Source organism: Sceloporus undulatus, chromosome 5 (genome assembly GCF_019175285.1).
Source record: "Sceloporus undulatus isolate JIND9_A2432 ecotype Alabama chromosome 5, SceUnd_v1.1, whole genome shotgun sequence".
Classification (NCBI taxonomy): domain Eukaryota; kingdom Metazoa; phylum Chordata; class Lepidosauria; order Squamata; family Phrynosomatidae; genus Sceloporus; species Sceloporus undulatus.
The window spans coordinates 177,558,297-177,579,030 of NC_056526.1; the positions used below are offsets into that span (position 1 = coordinate 177,558,297).

The 20,734-nt window shown below is 39.8% G+C and overlaps 2 protein-coding genes across 4 annotated transcripts in view; both read left to right on the top strand.

Moving 5' to 3' along the window:
- Positions 1-4,829, top strand: part of LOC121931238 (broad substrate specificity ATP-binding cassette transporter ABCG2-like) — a 57,694-nt gene extending 52,865 nt beyond the window's left edge. For 2 of the 3 annotated variants that reach the window (XM_042468741.1, XM_042468740.1), the window contains exons 15-16: positions 349-443; positions 2,597-4,829. In XM_042468741.1, the coding sequence (XP_042324675.1) occupies positions 349-443; positions 2,597-2,744 (243 nt within the window). In that variant the 3' untranslated portion in view covers positions 2,745-4,829. Of the gene's footprint in view, positions 1-348; positions 711-2,596 lie in introns of all 3 variants that reach the window. The other variant, XR_006104100.1, reaches the window with a different exon arrangement.
- A 5,015-nt stretch (positions 4,830-9,844) lies between these two features.
- Positions 9,845-20,734, top strand: part of LOC121930306 (broad substrate specificity ATP-binding cassette transporter ABCG2-like) — a 26,233-nt gene continuing 15,343 nt past the window's right edge. Inside the window, exons 1-8 of the mRNA XM_042466468.1 lie at positions 9,845-9,948; positions 12,918-12,977; positions 13,207-13,321; positions 14,400-14,552; positions 15,352-15,509; positions 16,133-16,284; positions 17,602-17,706; positions 19,665-19,906. Of these exons, the coding sequence (XP_042322402.1) occupies positions 9,854-9,948; positions 12,918-12,977; positions 13,207-13,321; positions 14,400-14,552; positions 15,352-15,509; positions 16,133-16,284; positions 17,602-17,706; positions 19,665-19,906 (1,080 nt within the window). The 5' untranslated portion in view covers positions 9,845-9,853. The remainder of the gene's footprint in view (positions 9,949-12,917; positions 12,978-13,206; positions 13,322-14,399; positions 14,553-15,351; positions 15,510-16,132; positions 16,285-17,601; positions 17,707-19,664; positions 19,907-20,734) is intronic.

Consider the following 20,734-nt stretch of genomic DNA (forward strand, 5'->3'; position numbering starts at 1 on the left):
CAACAACTAAACTTAAGTTCTCTTAGGGCTTAACTACATATTACATTAATGGCATGATTAGCAGTGATACTATGGATATTTAAAAAAAATTAAATACCAGACATGAATGGGGAGAGGAGTTCTTGTTACTAGCTGTGTCATGGGGTTTAAAACTTTCCTCTTTGGCACCATCTGTAAGTAAAAACTGCCCTACCACGTGCAGCACATAGGATTTTAAGAACCCCACCCCCTCGCCATTGGTGCAAGACACCTCCCCGACAGCCAAGTCAATTGTTAATCAAGTTATCATAATGTCTAGTTACTTTATTTTTATATGCCTTTTGTATCCAATTATTTTGTCCCTTAAAGGCACTGCAGATTAATGAATTCGTTGGCCTAGATTTCTGCGGCTTAAGTGTCAATTTGACGAATCCTAACTGTACAGATGTTAGCACACTTCAAATGTAAGTATGGGGCTTTCTTATTTTAAACAATCTTACCCAGTATGTGGGAAGTATCCATAATCCCAGCAAGACAATCAGTCATGTTGGTCTGTGTTATTGGAGGCCTAATAAATCAAAAAGAAATGACTTGAAGGCACACAACAACAACAACAATAAAAGCAACAACAACATCCTGCACCACAAAGAACAAGATCACTTCAACATGTTTCAGGAAGCCTTTTATTCAAAACTGGAGTATGCACATGTGAAATGAAATAACCATTTCAGGTAAGCCTGGCATAAGTAAACAAAATAAGTGAGAGATGAATCTTCTTGAGACCACTTGAAGGCTTCTTCCAAAATGTATTTAGGAATTACTTTTTCCCCCACTAGCTTCCATTTTTCTTAATATTTCTGTTATGGTGGTCAAAAAAGTATATGGTGTTTTTTAAAACATGCTGTGGATACTTGGTGAGGGAGGCTGATCTCCACTCTTCTCTCTGTTTTGCTGTTCACTTATCATAGAATCATAGAATCAGAGTTGGAAGAGACTGGTTGGCCATCCAGTCCAACCTCCTGCCATGCAGGAAATCTCAATCAAAGCATCCCCAAAAGATGGCTATCCAGTCTCTGTTTAAAGACCTCTAGGGAAAGAGACTCCACTACATTCTGAGGGAGTTTGTTCCACTGTCGAACAGCCCTTACTGTCAGGAAGTTCATCCTAATGTTGAGGTGGAATCTCTTTTGCTGTAGCTTGCATCCATTGCTCTGGGTCCTAGTCTCTGGAGCAGCAGAAAACAACTTAGCTCCCTCCTCAATATGACATCCCTTCAAGTATTTAAACAAGGGCTATCATATACTCAGTAAGGGATGCTGGAGGCAGCAGCTGTTTACTTTGCCTGTTGTAGGCACACAGGAATTTATCACACACACTTTTGACTCGGTTCTGCATGGGCAGAGGATGCATGTGTCCAAGTGAAAACCGATTTTATTGCTTGCTAAACTGTCGGCAAGGTGTCCCCATGCCATCACTGACCCTAACCAGTCCCTGAGCCAGGCTGAGGTGCATGAATTTTGCTCAGCCAAAAAGCTTCCGGCTGAGCAAGAAAGCTTTCCGGCTGAGCAAAATCCATGCATCTCAGCCTGTCTCAGGGATGGGTTAGGGTTGGTGTACTGTACGTACTGTACCTTAACTCTTATCAAAAAGTATTATCCTCCTCTCTGAGTAGAGTGGCTAAAGGCTAGAGTTTAGTCCATCCCAAAAGAAGCACTGACCCTCTCTACTGTCTCTGCTGTGGTGCCATTTCTGGCCTTTTTGAATCCCTGGGTGGGGAAATGATGGCAGTAGTGATTCTTTGGCACTTTTCCTCAAAGGAGCACCATGACAGTAAAAGGGCTCAGTACTTCTTTTAGATTACCTTTGGATGGTTTAAGCTCTTGCTGACAATTTAGCGTGTGATAAAATCTGTTTTCACTTGGCCATGCATCCCCTGCCCATGCCCAGAACGGAGACGAAACTGCGTGCAATAAACTTCACAGCTGCAGTAGATTTGGCTAGAGCAAAATCCCATTCTTTCTCAGCTCAAACTTTAATACATTGTTTACTGGGGACATGCTGCTTCAGTCTGACACTGAAAGTCTATTTACCCATTGCTCCCATTGCTAATGCTGCTAAAAATCTTCCATCTAGATAGAAGGCAAGAACATAAAGGGGGGCTTGGTAGGCATAAAAATACTTTGTAAAAGTGAGCTTTTTGGTAGAACCTTTGTTAACATTGGTATACCTGTGAGAAATAACTTGAAGGCAGACAACAACAACAAAAAACAACAAACCTGTATAAGAAGCTGCAACATAGCAAGGCAACCTCTTAGTCTATCAGTTTAGTATTATCTTCATCAGTCTTTCACAACCTAGAGGCTTACAAAAGTATTGGCCTACAACTTCCATCATCTCCAGCCATCATGACCCATGATGAGAACTGTAGTCTAACATGCCTGGAGGGCACTAGGCTGGCAGGGTTTCAGACAGGAATCTTTCCCAGCTGTACCTGGCTTTCTGAGCTCTTTCCTCTGCTACCTCTAAGCTGCAGAGTTGCTGGAATCTGCAAGGGATAATGATTATAGTACACAACAGACAGTGGATTTTCTAAACTTCTACCTTTCCTTCTTTGTAGGTGCACTGGAGATCAGTACCTCAAAAACCAAGGGATTGATGCAACTCCTTGGGGTCTATGGCAGAACCATGTTGCACTGGCATGCATGACTGTCATTTTCCTCATAATTGCATATTTGAAGTTGGTTTTTATGAAAAAGTTATCTTAAACATGTAGACAGGTCTGTGATCCAGACTTGCCTGGCGCGTCTTCAGTTGGCAAGCTGCAGTAGTCTTCCCCAACCTGGTTCACTTCAGACTGTTGGACTATAACTCCCATCATCCCCAGCCTACAGGACAGTTAAAATATGCACATGGCACACCAAGTTGGTAGAAGACTGGGCTAAAAGATGGACTATTATATTGTCAACTGATTTCTTCTTGTTTTATTTCTTGAATGAACACATCATGAACATAATAACAGCACTACTGTACAAAAGATTAGCCTTTATAGTTCTGATTTTCTCATTTGTTATATCGACATACCTATTACTGGCACATATTACTCCAAGCAATCAGAACTCTGGAAATCACTAATTGTTCTCAATAACTAGCATAAACCAATCTAGACTTTGCAAGCTTTATAGACCAATGTAAGTGAGAGTTATATTTAATTCTCCTATTGAAATATAGGGGAAATCAAATGCTTAAATCTAGCTAGGGCTCTTTCACATTACACAGTTACAGTAATAAGATTCCATTTTAACTGGCACAACAACATATGGAATGTTGCTATTTATGGAGGAGAATTATAGTTCTCAGTGAGAGAGTTGTAGTGCCTCACAAATCTACAAATCCCAGGGTTACATAGGATGGACCCATTGCCATTAAAGTGCCATCATCATGTTACAGCTCTGTCATCTGAAAGAGCCCCTGGCTGGATATAATTTGTAAAAAAAAAGGTGCCTTTGAGAAGCTTGTTTCACACTTTGAGAGGTAGTATAGGCATTGTCCCAAACAGCTACAGTTCTAGGAGCAAGAAACCTGTGGATGTTGAAAACTGATCCATTTTTTGTCATAGCATTGTACTACTACTTTGGAAAGTATTTTTGGAATGTTCAGAGAACTTGTTGCACAAATTTAGGTGTTCAGTAAATACAGTACATGGAGGAAGCAGGACTGTACTTGCTGGGGGCCTGTGCCCAGCATCATACCTTCTGCTCACTCCCTATCTTTGCGTCCATGTGTCTGGCATGATAAGGGAAAAGGAGAACCTGCAGGACTACAGCAACTTGGAGAATGGCTCCCCTTCTAGTTCAAAATCATAACTAACAAGTTGATATGTATGGATGGGGCTTTCTAAACATAGCATGTGTCTGCATCAGCGTCAACTCATTTGAACATCCCTGTGTGATCAGCTAATGGTGTTAACCTATCAGCAAACATATACAATTTAATAATAATGCGGCTAACTACATTTAATATAATAATGGGCATTTTTAATTCTTGTCTAACACAGAAGGCTGTTGGAGGGAATGATTGTATGTAAAGAATCAGGGGAGGGAATGAGCCATCATTTCATTTCTTCCACCCATGGCTTCACACTCCAATGTATTACCACATATCAAATGAAGGCTGTTATTTCACTGCACCTTTGTATTTTATGCAGTATGTTATTCCCTACTCCACTATAGAAGCCAGTCAATAAATTAGCATACCTCAAGTTTAATTTTAAAAAAATGTTTATGTTCCTCATATTATTGTCATTGAATGAAGAGTATAGTATATAAATTATAACCAAATAGTTGATGGATTGCTGCTTATTATACTTGATGTAAATAATCATCTTTTTTGAAATCCAATCAATTACAAACAGTATTATTAATTCTTCAGGGTTTTTTTTTTAATTTAAAGAACAAGAATGCCTTTCTATCATGTAGACTCTTTGTCCCATTTTGAACCAAATATAGGATGATTAAGATTGTATTTCTACCTCCACTCCTATGTCTTAAACTTTGGCTGCATCTGCACTGCAGAAATAATCCAGTTTGACACCACTTTAACTGCCATGGCTCAGTGCTATAGAATTTTGAGAATTGTAGTTGGTTGTGGTGGAGCTCCCAGTTCCCAGAATTCCATAGCACTGAGCCATGGCAGTTAAAAGTAGTGTCAAACCAGATTATTTCTGCAGTGTGGATGCAGCCTATGACCTCAAGATTTCAAACTCCACAGTTGAGCAATATCCTTTTTCGGACTAACCAATTTATCTGCAAATGGCAAACGATTTGGAGTTTTCCAGCACTCCTAGAGAGAGAGAGAGAGAAAAAACAGAATAGCTTATTTTGTGCCATTTTGATCAGTCATATACTGAATGCTCTGATCAAATTTTGGATTATATAGCTTTTTTCTTCTTCTTCTGAATCAATGTAGCTACTTTTGCTTTTTCCATAAGACTGTAAGCCTGATGAAGGCAGATTATATCTGGGTTTTTTAAAAATGTTAAACACTTTGTTTCTGTAGTTATTTTGAAAATAATAAAATATCAAAATCTGTGAATGAACGTATCCTGTCACTTTCTATGCACATCATGTGCCACACAGAGAGCGAAGCCATTGCTATTGAGTAGAGCAGTTATGAGGAAATATTCTTAGCATACAAGATCTGTCCAGGGCTGGGAAAAGTTACTACAACTATTATAACCCTCCCCAAACACTGACCATGGCCTCATTCCCACTACATGATAAACTGGTTTACAAGCAGATCTAAACCGGTTTCAATGGCCCTTGTTCACACTTGCACCGATTCCCTGACGCAGTTTGTGAAGTGTGTGTGCATGCATGCGTGCTATGAATTATAGTGCAAAAAGTGAAATTATAGTGGGAAAGTATAGCGAAAAAGTGTTTTTTATTCCTATCTTTAGTCTTACATAAGATTAACACAGATACTGTTTGGTCATCTGTTGGTAACCCCAAAAATAATTTTCCCAAATCTTTCTGGGAGTTATAGTCTAAAACGTAACTTCCAAGTGCTGTTCTCAGGTAAGTATAACTCAACAGATTCTGTCTGGGTATCTTTTGGTAACCCAAAAAGTAACCTTTCCATGGGATTGTCGGATCAAAAACAAGATGGTTCCTGTACTTTTAGTGGTTCTGTAGAAGTTCCCATTTCACTAGGTGTTGCTTGTCACACAAGCAGATCACAAGCAACAACTGCTGAAATTTCCCCTCCTGTACCACACATAGCAGGAAACCTGTGTCGCTTTCACCTGTGCTTTACTATGCAAAGGTATGCTGTAGAATGTTTGAAACTCACGGTGTGAAGTCTACTTCCTCAGATGCAAGACCTAAATCTACGGCTGCATTTACACTGCAGAATTAATGCAGTTTGACACTGCTTTAACTGCCCTGGCTCAATGCTAAGGAATTCTAGATTGTTAGTTTTGTGAGATATTTAGCCTTCTCTGTCCGAGAGCGCAACAAACTATAGATCCCAGGATTCCATAGGATGGAGCCATAACAGTTAAAGTGATGTCAAACTGCATTAATTCTGCAGGGTAGCAACAGCCTACCAAAGCTTATGCTACAATTTCTTTCACACAGGTGCAAAACACACTCCTGAAATAATCCAGTGCAAGCCTGCTTTAACTACTCTGGCTCAATGCTAGGGAATTCTGGGAACTGTAGTTTTCTGAGACATTTAGCCTTCTCTGTCAAAGAGATCTGGTGCCACAATAGAGTTCCCAGGATTCCTTAGCACTGAGCCAGGGCAGTTAGAATCATAGAATCCTAGAGTTGGAAGAGACCACAAGGGCCATCCAGTCCAACCCCCTGCCATGCAGGAACTCTCAACCAAAGCATACCCAACAGATGGCCACCCAGCCTCTGTTTAAAGACATCCAAGGAGGCTGTTTGGGCAGTCTCAAACTAGATTATTTCTGCAGTGTGCTTTGGACCACAGTTCAGTCCCAAGAGGGTGCTACAAGCTCCATGTGCATACTGCTATCCCAGACTAACACAGCATGTGTCTCTTATTTCAGCTGACACTGCTTGGGGTGGAATACATTAACCTTGGCCACTCTGAATCAATACCTTTCAGAAAGGATGCTGTATAAGTGTCAGTCAGATGCCTGCATGTTGTTTCAGCCCTTAGTAAAAATGGTGTGCTGGGGGGATATATTTTTTGCAGGGAGGCTTCTTCTCCTCCTCCTCCTTCTGGCCATGGAGCTTTTCAAAGTCCAGGAAATTTCAAAAGTCCCTTTGCATCTCTGACGTACACTGTCAGAGTGTAGTGGTGGGAACTCTTAGCTGCTCCGTTCCAAAGTAGCATCCTTGGCGTTCTGGCTCTGGAAGCCTCCTGCCCATCTCCTCGCCATCCAGGTAAAGGAAAGCCCCCACGTTGGAACGCAGCACAGAGAGCAGCCGTTATCCCATCACTGGACAAAGGAGGCGCTGAGCTCCCTCCCTCCTGCCTGCCTCACCTGGCGCCTCGCTCGCTCTGGGTACCACTTCCAGCGAAGGCGCCTCGCTTGGAGCTCTTCCTCTCCAGCAACAGCAGACAGGCAGCATCTTCTTCTTGGCGGGTAAATGGGAAGATCAGGAGAGAGGAGGGCTGGGAATCCCTTTGAATCCGCAAAGGCCTGGCTTGTATCTTCTAAAAGCCACAGGAGGGATAGGGAGGCAGAAAGGGAGGGGTTCCCAAAATGGGAAACCTTTCAGGTGCCAAAAGCACACTGCAGAAATCATCCAGTTGCAGCACCAGGGCTAATACATCTCCCCATCCCTTGTCCCAGAACATCCTTAAACACAAGGTATTATTAGAAGTGCCCTCCAGTGGAGCTTATTCCCAGGTAACTGTATATGGGATAGGTCCAAAACACTCTGCAGAAATCATCCCATTGCAAGGCAAGGGATAATACATTTCCCCATCCCTTGAAACTTAAATATGAAGTCTCTCACAAGCACTAGGTATTATTAGAAGTGCCCCTCATGTGTTCAGTGGAACCTATTCCCAGGTAATACATAGGTCCAAATTGCACTGCAGAAATCATCCAGTTGCAGGGTGAGGGCTAATCCATTTCCCCATCCCTTGTCCCAGAAACATCCTTAAATATGAAGTCTCTTATAAGCACAAGGTATTATTAGAAGTGTCTTCCAATGGAGCTTATTCCCAGATAAGTGTGTATGGAATAAGTCCAAAACACACTGCAGAAATGATCCAGTTGCAGGGAGAGGGCTAATACATTTTCCCCATCCCTAGTCCCTGATGCTAGTTATTAATTAGAAGTTAATATAAGCAAGAGGGGTGTACGGTAGGCTATCACACATTCCTCCTCTGAGCCAGTAAAGTGCACTGAGTGGAAACCTTACCCACTTGTACTCAATGCAGCAGAAGAATGGACCCCCCTTCTCTCTATGCAGCTGATGCCTTGATAAATATAGTGAGCTCTTGGTTCTAGGTCCCCCCTGTGGATGCCAAAATCTGTGGCTGCTCAAGTCCCATTAAATACAGTGGCATAGTGAACTGGCATCCCTTATACAAAATAGCAAAATCAAGGTTTGCTTTATGGAATTTATATATTTTTGGAATATTTTCAAGTTGTGGATGGTTGAATACATGGATAAAGACTCCATAGATCTGGAGAGCCAACTGTGATCTGGGAGTGTCACAACTGTGACTATGTTGGGACTGTGAATATAGATCTGCTACTGCTGCATAAGCCTAGCTTACACAGTTGTAAGTGATCAACAGAATTTGTCAGCCAGTATTTCATAAATATAAATGACACCAGACAGTTGCATCTCACATAACACACATGGAATATATTAGGAGTGGTGGGGAGCCTTTTTCTGCCCGCAGGATACATACTCCTGTGGTTAATGTTCTAGGGGCCCTTATGCCACTGGTCTATAACAAGTAGGTAGGGTAAAAGAAATATATCCACACCAACACATCCATTCACAAAACACCTCAAAGCATTATTTATTCATGCCTTACAAGAACAGGAGACATGTGTGGAAATGGATATAGCCCTAGCCCTGATATATTGCCATGCTATCAAGCCAGTTGCCACTGTATTTGGTGAAATGTATGAAGCAGGGAGTCTCCTCTGTTGTGAGGTTTCCCTGTGCCATTTTAAACTGGATCATGCAGTAGTTCAAATCATGGCGTCTTGCAGCCCTATGGGGTGTATCCACACTACATAGTTATAGCTCTTTGATACCACTTTTAGCTGCCTTGGCTCTGTCCTATAGGATCCTAGGATCTGTAGTTAGGCAAGGGTCTTTGGCTCCTTTGCCAGAAACCTCTAGTGATATATATTTCAAGAGAGTACAGCAGAGAGTTCTATGAACCTCACCAATCTATAAATCCCAGAATCTTTAGGGTGGAACCAAAGTGGGATTGAACTGCTATAATTGTACAGTGCGGATAGACCGAGGTTGGGAAATGGGGATGAAATGTGTCAGTCCAAGACTTGGTTTCAGCCACCTTAAGGGTGTGCATTTGTGTGTGTAGTGTCAAGACATGGAAACAGCCCAAGACATGGAAGAAAAGGGACACAGGAAGACAGCAAGCTAACCTGAAAGACAAATTGAAGTGCTAGGATTTTCTTTATTTATTTCATATCCCGCTTTTCTCCCATTGCGGGACCCCAAATTAAAACATAATACAGCTGAAATCAGTCATAATAGCAAAACCAAACAAAAACAAACTGCCCGGTTAAAACAGCACTGAATTTAGGATGGTTTAAAAGCATATAATAGATAAAGCAGAAAAAAATCCCTTAATAATCAAACCTCTGATGCCTCCGTAGGGATCTGACTGAGACAGTGGATTTGTTGTTTTTCTCTACCTATGTTCTACGTTTACACTTATAAATAAATATAATAGCACAAAAACACTGTAAGTCACCTAGTGCTACCTTTTCTACCAAAGGAAGCCTGAACCAGGTAATGCTAGCCTCTAGAATTTCTCACTGTAGAGAATATGTAACAATACACCAAATTAGAAGACTTTGATGACTTGGAGGCTTTTTAGTGTTTTGTAGAAGAGAGTCCTTCAGGTTACTATAGCTAGGAGAACTGTGTTGTAGCCAATGGTGGAATTTACTTCATAGTCGTATATATAGTCTTACTTGTTAGTCTGAACCACATGTTTATTATGGGCCTACCAATGATTTTTCCAGTCATCCTCCTGTTTAAATACAAAGAGCAACATGTTCCCTAAAATGAGAAAGGTTGATCAGGAGAGTCATGCCACTGAGAAAGAGAAAGAAGTTGGAGCTATGCTGCGGAAGAGAAGAATCACTTTTCCAAGTGACCAGTATCCTGAAGGAAGCACTATGACCTTTCACAAAATCAGCTACAGAATAAAAGTTAAGACTGGCTACATAGGTTTCCGAAAAGAAATTAATAAAATGGTTCTGAAAGATGTCAGGTAAGTTTGAATTGTTAGGGCACTCATGTTGGGGTGCAGTCCTGTTTTGTGACCAGAGAAAATGTTATGGAGTAAACTATGTTATGGAATAGCTTTGTTGGAATCCAGAATAGTTCTCCCCCTCTTTTTTTTTAACTGGGTGCTGCACTTTGCTGGCATTGTGGCTGGAATACTCACTTTAAGAAAAGCAGTTCATCTTGACTTCAAGCGCTGCCCTTTTGCACCATCCATTTGAAACCACCATAATCTCTTTTTCTCTATGTTGTTTGCATGCTGGTTAGGCTTATTCTCAGAATTGGGAAAGGGGTTTTTCCCCCCATTGCAGCTCCCAGGGGTAATTCAGATGGTGAAAATAATCCAGGTAGAATCTGGGTTGAATCTTTGCTGTTCACATGCATTTTGAATGCATTCGATTAAAATTTTTTTTGGCAGGGGGCTGCCAAAAACCCACTTATAATTGATGTCAGATTTCCCCCCAAGTTTCTATAAAGATTCAGATTCTCAGCTGTGTGACTATCAATCTCAATAGCAATAGTGAGTACATTTCTATAACCGCTTATCAGTGCACTTAAGCACTCCCTAAGCGGCTTACAATGTGTAAGCTCATTGCCTCCAACAAGCTTGGTACTCATCATGAATAATCAATGTGAATAGACCTGGGATAAACCAGGATAAAAACTGGAATGAGTACTCAAATAACGATAGAGTCAATGATGTGAACATATTCTAAGTACATTCAAGGCATCAGCATGCCTTGAACGTGCTTAGAATACATTCACATCATCGACTCCCTCTTTATTTGAGTGCTAACGTGTGAGTAATCCAACTTTCAGAGATCTGCCCAGACGTGGTTCCATAGTGTGAACAACAAAACCAAAATGTGTGAGTGAGATTATTCACATAGTCACACTAAAAACAACAACGTGTGCATGACCCCCCAGAATGCCCCAGACAGCAAAGAAATTCTAGATGTTAAAGTAAAAAAGAAAAAAGAAAAGAAAGAACTTTCCATGCTTTGTCTGTTAGATGTGAGAGCAGCTTTGTCTGTTAGATGTGAGAGCAGCATGCAAGGGACTGGTACGAGATCTCTCTACATACTGGTATGAAGAAGGTTACTCTGTGCACCATAATGAAATGGAGAATAACTTTTCTGAAAGTAGGTAACCTAAGAGATGGGCACCCTATGGGCACCATATGGAGATTTGGGAGTGCACTGGCACTCACCAACCCACTAAGACCCAACCCCAAATTCCTACTGTAGTGGCAACCCCCCACCCACACGTTTTAAACAGTGTGCACTTCCCTACAGTCTGGAATTGTGCTTGTTAGCAAAACATAGTGGAAAAACTACATAAAAATCAGCCCAAGTTCCAAAATTATAAAGTCAGCAAGGCAACACAGTTAAAACTGATAGGTTGTTTAAAATATAACTGTCATGAATACATGGGGATTTAATACCCCCCCCCCCAATATTTATTTGGATTGCCGATTATTCCTCTTCACCAACAGCACAATTATTTCTTGTTTGTGAGTTCTGTTTCCTGTGATATTTGTCGAATTCATGTTTCCTGTGATGCTTGATGGCCTAGACTGGAATTTCAGGGCAAATCCAAGACTCCTTGGTATGTGTAGAAAAACATCTAACCCAAGTTAAGAAGGGACTCAGCTTTGCTGGAAATTTTCCTCCTCAAGCTCCTCTGAAGTGAACAGGAGCAAGAGTAATGTAAATAATCTGCTGTGCTCTTGTGTGACTTCCAATCATGTTGTTGGCATTGTGCAAGGGAAATTCCTTTTGGATTGTGCCTCACAAAGAGTCTGTCTTCTCTCTAGGTTCTCTTACTGAAACCTCAGATGAAACAAGCCAGTTTCTATGTAAAACTTCCCAAAACCCAAATGTAAATCAAAGGCATGATTACTGGAAGAGGGGTGTAGACCTCTCCAGATGTATCTTTCAGACATTGAACTGCAGCCCATCAGTCTTAGGCTGTATCTGCACTGCAGAAATAATGCAGTTTGATGCTACTTTAACTACCATGGCTCAGTGCTATGGAATTCTAGGATTTGTGCTCTTGTGAGATATTTAGCCTTCTCTGTCTCTGGTGCCACAACAAACTACAAATCCCAGGATTCCATAGTACTGAGCCATGGCAGTTAAAGTGGTGTCAGAGTGCATTATTACTGCAGTGCTGATGCAGCCTCTGGAAGCATAGCTGATGGGATATTAAAATCTGATAGGAACTGCAGGGGGAGGGCCCTGAGTTACACTGTATGAACCCTAAGCTTTCAAAATATTTCCTGTGACATCTGCTGATTTTTTTTTTTTTTTTTTTGGAGGGGGAAAGCAAATAAAACATTTCCTTTTAAAACTATAGAAAGAGAACTAAGGATACAAAGAATATAATCTGTCTGTCCTCCCCCCACTTTTCATTTTAAGAGTGAGAATAGATAACAGATTTCATGGTTTGAATATGAATAAATTCCCCTGCCTTTTCTTTTTTGTTTTGCTTGTCATCTGGTCTGAGAAAGAATTCTGTAAAGCTTAAAAAACTGTCTTTGAGCTGTGAATTGGGCCATTAATGTGGATTTTGAATTAGGCAGTGCTATGTATAATGGGAGCCAGTGAAGTGTAATGGTTTGAGAGTTGCACTGCAACTTTGGAGGCCAAGGTTTGACTTTCCATTTGGCCATGGAAATCTATTGGGTGACCATGGGCAGGTCACATTTCTCAGCCTCTGAGGAAGGCAAAGGCAAACCCCACTGGAACAAATCTGTGGTAGGGTTGCCATAAGTCAGAAATGATTTGAAAGCATGCAACAACCACATGTAATAATGGAATAATTTACTCAGATCCCCCAAATCATTATAATCTGTAATCTATAGATGGGGAAAGAGGCATATAATCAACCAAATGGACTATACTGTATACAAATTAAACATTTGACCGGTGACAAATTGGTTTTCTTTTACAGTGGTGTCATGAAACCTGGCCTCAATGCCATTTTAGGACCTACTGGCTGTGGCAAATCTTCGTAAGTGTTGAAATAATGAAAACAATCATTTTATGATCATGTTAAACTTCATATTGTTACCATTTTATTATATTTGGTTTCATTGATAACAGCCTGACTAGGAAAATAAGGGTATAGTTAATAAGAAAAGAAATGTCAGCATCATCCATATCTCAAAATAGCTTCAAACTAAAAATGTGCATATTGTAATAAAATAACTTTAAGATGATCTGTTTTATTTTTCTTCTAGGCTATTGGATATCCTAGCTACAAGGAAAGATCCTGCAGGACTGTCTGGAGATATTTTGATAAATGGCTACCAGCTGCCCCCACATTTTAAATGTATTTCTGGATATGTAGTACAGGTAAATTATATTGCCACTGGACTATTGTATTATTCTCTCATGCAAACAAAATGGTAATCAAAATTCTGCAACAAAGACTTTTACCATATATAGAGTGAGAAATGTCAGATGTCCAAGCTGAGTTCAGGAAAGGAAGAGGCTCTAGGGATCATATTGCAAACATACATTGGATAATGGAGTACACCAAAGAATTTCAGAAGAAAGTCAACCTCTGCTTTATAGCAGCACCTTTGATTCTGTAGACTGTGAATAACTACAGATCATTCATAAAGAAATGGATGTGACACAACATTTGATTGTTCTTATGTTTACTCATGACAAAAGGCTACTATCAGAACAGAATACAAAGAAATTGAATGGTTTTTGATTGACAAGAGAGTCAGACAAGGCCGATTTATATCGCCCTATCTACTGATATGCAGTGGATTGGGAAGCAATTTTGACTCCAAATTGTCTACCAGGAGCAGTAACTGATTGACTCCCTTCTGCCTGACAAAAATACGATGCAGAAAAAGAATGACTGAGGGAAACCCAGGTGTATCCAAGCTGAAGAATTAAAGCATCTTGACACCACTTTAACTGTCATGACAGTATCTTACAGAATCCTGGGATGTATAGTTTGATGAAGCACCAGAGATCTCTGAAAGGCCAGACTGAATACCTCACCAAACTACAAATGTCAAGATTCTATACAGTAAGAGTCATGGCAGGTAGAGTGGTGTCAAATTGCTTTAATTCGGCAATGTGGATACACCCCCAAAATAGATCCATGGGTGGTTGCCTCGTGGACCTTTTTTCTGCTACATATCACAAATTGCTGAGTTAAACCTATGCTCATAGGCAACCTGTTTCTTAATGCTTAACATATACCTGCCTGCTTTTGATGCCTTATTGTGTTTTGATGCTTAACGTATGTCTACTCATTCTGGTTGGATCTCAGGGTTATAGTCAAAAATAAAGTAAATTCCACAGGACTGAAGCATGTAAGTGACTAAGCACATTAACAGTTGCACGACCATTGTATAACGTAGTGTTCAAATGAAAACCTCTATGTATTTTTTTAAATCAAATATCTAAGGATGACATAGTGATGGGAACTCTCACTGTCAGAGAAAACTTAGAATTCTCAGCAGCCCTTCGGCTTCCTTTAACAATGTCCTCAAAGGAAAAGCGGGAGAGAGTTGAACAGGTCCTCAAGGAACTGGACTTAGCTAAAGTTGCAGATATAAAGGTATGTATATAGTCATATGTGTTGGTATTTGATGTTACTGTACATGGCCTTTTGATGTCAGAACTGCAAGTAGATTGTTTTAATCTAAGTGGGCATGGCCCCAGATTTGTGGGCTAGTTTGCAGCCTTCTCATAACACCAGTGCTTTTGCAGTTTCTGGTGTATATTAAGGGCTCAGAATGGACTCCTCTCAGAGCTGGTCCATGGCATTTGCCTGAGGGATAACAGCAAATGTGGCCACCCTCTCCCACCCCTACAAGAGAAGATGGCTGGTACCCAAAACCAGCCAATTATCTTGGCACAGGAGGCAGAAAATCAAGTTCTTCTCTCCCCATCTGACAGTACAAAACAAACATAATAGAGAGATTGAGACGAACTGAAAGAAAGAGGTTGGCAGCATGAGCTTTCATAGACTTAAGTCTACTTCATCATATGCATTTAGACCATTTGAATGCATCTGAGGTAGATTTAAGTCTATGAAAGCTCATGCCGCCAACTTCTTTCTTTCAGTTAGTCTCAAAGATGCTACAAGATCTCTCTACATTTTGATTCTACAAACTAGCACAGCCATATCTTTGAATTCTACCACTATGGAAAACATAATATAGCTGGTGCTCCATATCCCTGGATTTTTTATTTACAGACTCAACCATCTGTGGTTTGAAAATATGCCAAAAATATAAATTCCAAACATCAAGCCTTGACATTGCCATTTTATATAAGAGTTACAATTTTACTACACTATTGTTTTTAATGGGATTTTAGCATACCTCACTTTTCAATTTCCTTATCTGTCTTAGGTTGGCACCCATTTAACGCGCGGAGTTTCTGGAGGAGAAAGGAAAAGGACCAGCATTGGGCTAGAGCTGATAACGCACCCGACTGTACTGTTCTTAGATGAACCAACAACCGGACTGGATGCCAGCACAGCCAATGCTGTCCTCCTGCTCTTGAGAAAGTAAATCACTGAAAAATAATATCCCATGAGCCTAAGGGAGCACAAACAGCTCTCCTCTCTATTTTCATCTCACAACTTTCCTGTGAAGTAGGTTAGGCCAGGTTGGCTCAAAATCACTGAGTGAGTTTTTGTGGCTCAGTGAAAAAAGAACTTGGTTCTCTTAAGTCCCAGTCCAGCATTTTAACCAGTCTTTAGGCTGACCATATGTACCATTTTCAATGGGACAGTACCATATATATTTGTGCTTTTGATATAAATGTGAATTTTGTTCTGTTTTCAAGAAAAAATGCCCTGTTATGTTGCACAAATAGTTTGAAGATCCCTGTTTGAAATGGTGGTCGTCAAAAAAACTAATGTCAAAAACCCACAAACAAAAAGAAATATGTCATGGAATATGAGAAGTTTTATGATAAATTATTGCAAGACCAAAATATGCTGCATAAGATGACTTCATTGGAGAAATATTCAGGTTGTTCATTATAGTTTATAGTCAACTTCCCACCAGGTTGTGTGGAACTTTCTGACTGCAAGATTTTCCAAATTTCACTGCAATAAATGAGTCAAAGTATTACAAACATGCAATACTTGCAGCAATGAATTATCTTTTTCTGTGTTGCATTCAGGATGGCAGATCAAGGGAGAACAATAATTTTTTCAATCCATCAGCCGCGGTACTCTATTTTCAAATTATTCAACAGCTTGACACTTCTTGCTGCTGGAAGGCTTGTATATCATGGACCTGCTGAGAACACACTTGAGTATTTCAAAACTCTAGGTGAGGTATCTCCTGGTACATTTAGAAATACTAATGTTCCATTTTTCTGGAGCATCATTGATACACCATGAGAAATAAGAGATCGAATGACAATTTAGAGCAACATTTTCACATAGAGCAAGGAAACAGCATGTGTATAAACATCTCAAGATCTGAAAAGAGAGAATATGTATGCAGATTGATACAGGTGGGCAAGAGCAGCCCTCCAGATGTTTGTAGCATACAAATCCCACTAGTTCAAATCAACAAAAATAAAAGTTTATGAGAAATGGAGTCCAAAAATATCTGGAGGGCTAGAGCTGTCCCCTTTGCTGTTTGATGTCTGTTTCAAAAATCTTGCTGAGCTTATGCCATTATTCTGAGCTTTATAGCATGAGAAAAGAAAGCTGAAATGGAGCAGGAGAAAAGTGGCTTTCTCTGTGCCTCTCTGCACACCAATGAAGTATTTCTGTTCTCTTCCTGAAGCAGATGGTGATAAAAGCCTACCTTTTGTCATGCTGCAAAAATCTGTTTGGCAAAAGGTACACTTTTATGATTGTCTCCTTTGGGAAGGAGAACAGAGGTGCTACAACAGCATGTGCAGAGGCAAGGAAAAAAATGCTTCTCTCTTGCTGTTTTGACTTTCTTTTCTCATGCAATAAGACTCCTAGGTCTCTGTGCCTGAGATCCAAAGAGATTCTTAAGGCATGTTACACTGTGGGCCTCCATTTAGTCACTTCCATGGCATGCACCAGCAACATATTCAAGTTTTCCAAGTGCCAGAAATCTCCTCTGTGATATGGTTGCATTCAGGATAATATCTGGCGGGAAGCTTCTAGTTCAAATGGAGTTCTTTCATTTGAGCATTTTAAGTATCTTCACTGTGGAACATTTCCCAGCAGCGCTTGGCTGCAGACATTGCTGATTGCCTGGCTTTTCCAACATCATGAATTCGACCTCTTTGCCCAGAATAATCTCCCAAGTTAACAAATGTGGGTGTATGTCTACATATGCTTTCAAACAAGGCTGAGTGAAAATATCTAATGAAATGAATTGGCAAGTCACTTGATTATTATTCTCTTTTTAAAAAATCAGTGGACAGTGCTAAACCTTGTGGGTTTAGGGAGGGAGTCAAAAAAGAAGAATCAGATATTGTATTTGGTGAGTGAAAGTGACACAAAGCTCTCACTCCATAGCAGGAAAAGCTTTAGATGCTCCTACTTCTGAACTTCTTTAGTTTCTAATTGCTTTTAGAAAATCTTTATAAAGCCTATAGCAGTTTTCATTTAAAGCTGTATCCACTTTAGGCCATGTATATCTATCCTCCTTTCTTTACAGGTTTTGTATGTGAACCATATAACAACCCTGCTGATTTTTTTCTGGATATCATCAACGGAGATTCATTTGCTGTTGAAATGCATAAAATTTCCATAGACACTATAGGTATGTTTGGACTAAAAATATTCTGTTGAAGAAATAGAGTGCCCCACTTTACCTTGTTGTATAGGGATGCATGGTTTGCTCCAGCCTAGAGAGAAAAGAACTAGGAGGAAAAAATTCCAGGATAGCACAGTGATAAAAGGATGGATGGATGGATGGATGGACGGATACATCGATGGAGGCAGAAGAAAGGATCAGGTTTCACTTCTCTCCCGCACAACTTCAGTTTGAGATTAAAAAAAAAATAGAACTCCTACTTTATAGGTAATAGAAAGTGCATACAGTCAGCCTTCTATATCCACGGATTTTGCATCTACAGATTGATCCATCCATGGCTTGACTATATATATATATCCAAAAACAAACCTTAATTTTGCCATTTTATTTAAGGGGCACCATTTTACCACACCATTGTTTATAATGGGACTTGAATATCCATGGATGTTACTATCCACAGGGGACTCTGGCACCAAACTCGAGCAGATTCCAAAGAGCCACTGTATTTATTACATATGTGAAGGGCTGTCTTAACCCTCAACACAGGTAGCATTTGGAGCAGGCAGCAGTGCACCCTTTTCTTCAGGTAGAGTGAGCTTTGTTCAGAGTTAAAGCACAATCTACCGACATACTTGACTATAAGTCGACCTCATGTTTAAGTTGAGGGCATATTTTTGGGGCCAAAATTATAGATTTTGATATGACCCATGGATAAATTGAGAGTAAAACTTAGGGACATATAACAAAGAATGCAAAGAATGAAGCAAAATTATGCCAAGCAATTTACAAAATTCAAGCAGACATCACTGTGCTCACATTAAAGGATGAGAGAATAGAGGGATATCAGTGCTTCCAAGACAGATTAAGCTCTTGCCTTTCATCAGAGGCTGGTTCCCCCCCCCCTTTTTTTTTTTTTTTGTGTGTTAAGAGTTAGAGTATGGTACTAACATTGACCCACGGATAAATCAGCTCAGGTTTTTGGGGACAATTGTTTGAGTAAAATTTCTAGACTTATACATGAGTATATACAGTATACATGCAGCAAAGTGGAAAGGGATGAAGAAATAAAATACTCAAGTGAATCAGTAGAATTCAGTGCTGCTGAAAGGCTACATGATTCCTTACATCAATAATTAACTGCAAGTAGAAATCTGTTTCTAACCATCTCCCACAGGTTTCCTAGGACCCTTTCACACTGCATTGTTTTTAATGTCATACTAATGTATCATTATTAATGCATTATTTTTTATCATTATTGTTTTAATGCTGTTGTTGTTTTGTTTCTTTTATGCTGGTCTTTAACCGTAATAAAGTATTCATATCACTACTCAGTCATCAGACTATGATTACACTTTAACTATCATGGCCACATCCTTTGAAATCCTGGAAGCTGCAGTTTAGGGAAGGGTACTTAGAATCTCAGCCAGAGAGCTCTAGTGCCTCAAGTAAGTATAAACCCTAGGATTCCATAGGATGTTGTTATGGCACTTAAAAAAGAATCATTGTGCAATAAATGGGTAATATGAAAGGGCCCCTACTCTTATCAGTTACATTCTTGAAATAAAAAAAATACATAGCCATTTAGAATGGAAAAGAATTCACAACTTGAATACTTGTAAATGTTTGTCTGGCTGTGGGTGCTGAGGTTAGACAGCTGTGTTATTCATCTTGGGTTCTCTCCAAGTTATAGTAAGAACCTACATGATGTCTTTTGAAATTGCCCGTTCTGCTTCTCTGGACTTTCCCACTTGATATCTGTAACACACTGAAAATTTCACCAACATTTCTTCAAATTTGCACTTCACCAAACTATAAATCTTAGGATTCTGTAGGATGGAATCATGGCAGTTAAAGTGGTGTCAAGCTGTTTTAATTCTATGGTGTGGACACAGCATAAGAGATAATTTTTATCTTTAGTTTGCTTACATTGTCCTAACCAGAATTTTCTTTATCATCTGAAACAGACATTGAAGGAACTACCAGAGAGCATGAGACCATTGCGGAAAGATTAGCTGCAAGGTTTGCTCAGTGTAATTTCTACAAAACCATGAGAGAAGAACTGGATTTTTTGTCTACGGAACATAAGAAACAGGGTCAAGTTTATAAAGAGATTCCATACACCACTCCCTTTTTGCATCAGCTCAAATGGGTGTGCAAACGCACATTTAAAAATTTGATAGGCAATCCACAGAGTTCCACTGCTCAGGTAACCCAAAGAAACTTTAGTTAAAAAAGAATAATAAGTAGTTGTTATGAGAAAGCAATGCAGCCTAGTTTAGATATGAATTTGAGTTAGAAAGAGTTGTGGCAATAGCTGTATTTGATTTCCTGTGTGATGAACAGTATGTGTCCTTTTCTTCTCTTCCAAACTAATGTATTCAGGCCACTACTGAATTTATAAAAATAATTTTCAAATCTATCACACATTGCCACTCCTCTGACTCAGAGCTTGGAAAAATTACTTTTTTGGACTGTAACTATCAGAATTCTGCAGCCATGGTAACCACAAAGTAACTTCCTCAAGCTTTGAAAGGAATTATAGGAAGTCTAGGTCTAAACTAAAGTATTTATTGTTTTGAGTTCCCTTGATGATTCCTGGGATGTGTTTTCTCAAAGTCTAGAGGTTCTTCCAGAGAAGGACTTGACAATGCACTTTCTCACCAGTATGTCTCACCCAGCATGGAAAACACACAATACCAGTATGCTCCCAGCAGTCTTGCAAAGCAATTATTATATGATAGCCATCTGGCCTAATTGGCCAATTGCTCTCTCATTTACTAATTGCAGGCTTACCTTATTCTGGTCACACTTGCCATTTGCTACACCTTCATCCAGACACAACTTACTGTGCTGACTTGCACATCCTGACAGTCTTGTCCGTTTAATAATCTTAACGGTATTGTTTTATTGTTATTGTTTACTGTTATGCTTTATCAGTTATGGTGGATGGGGTAGGGTTCTGTGACATTGTATTTTATTGTATTTTAATGTTTTTAATGTTGTTAGCTGCCCTGATCTCATTGGAGAGGTGGGG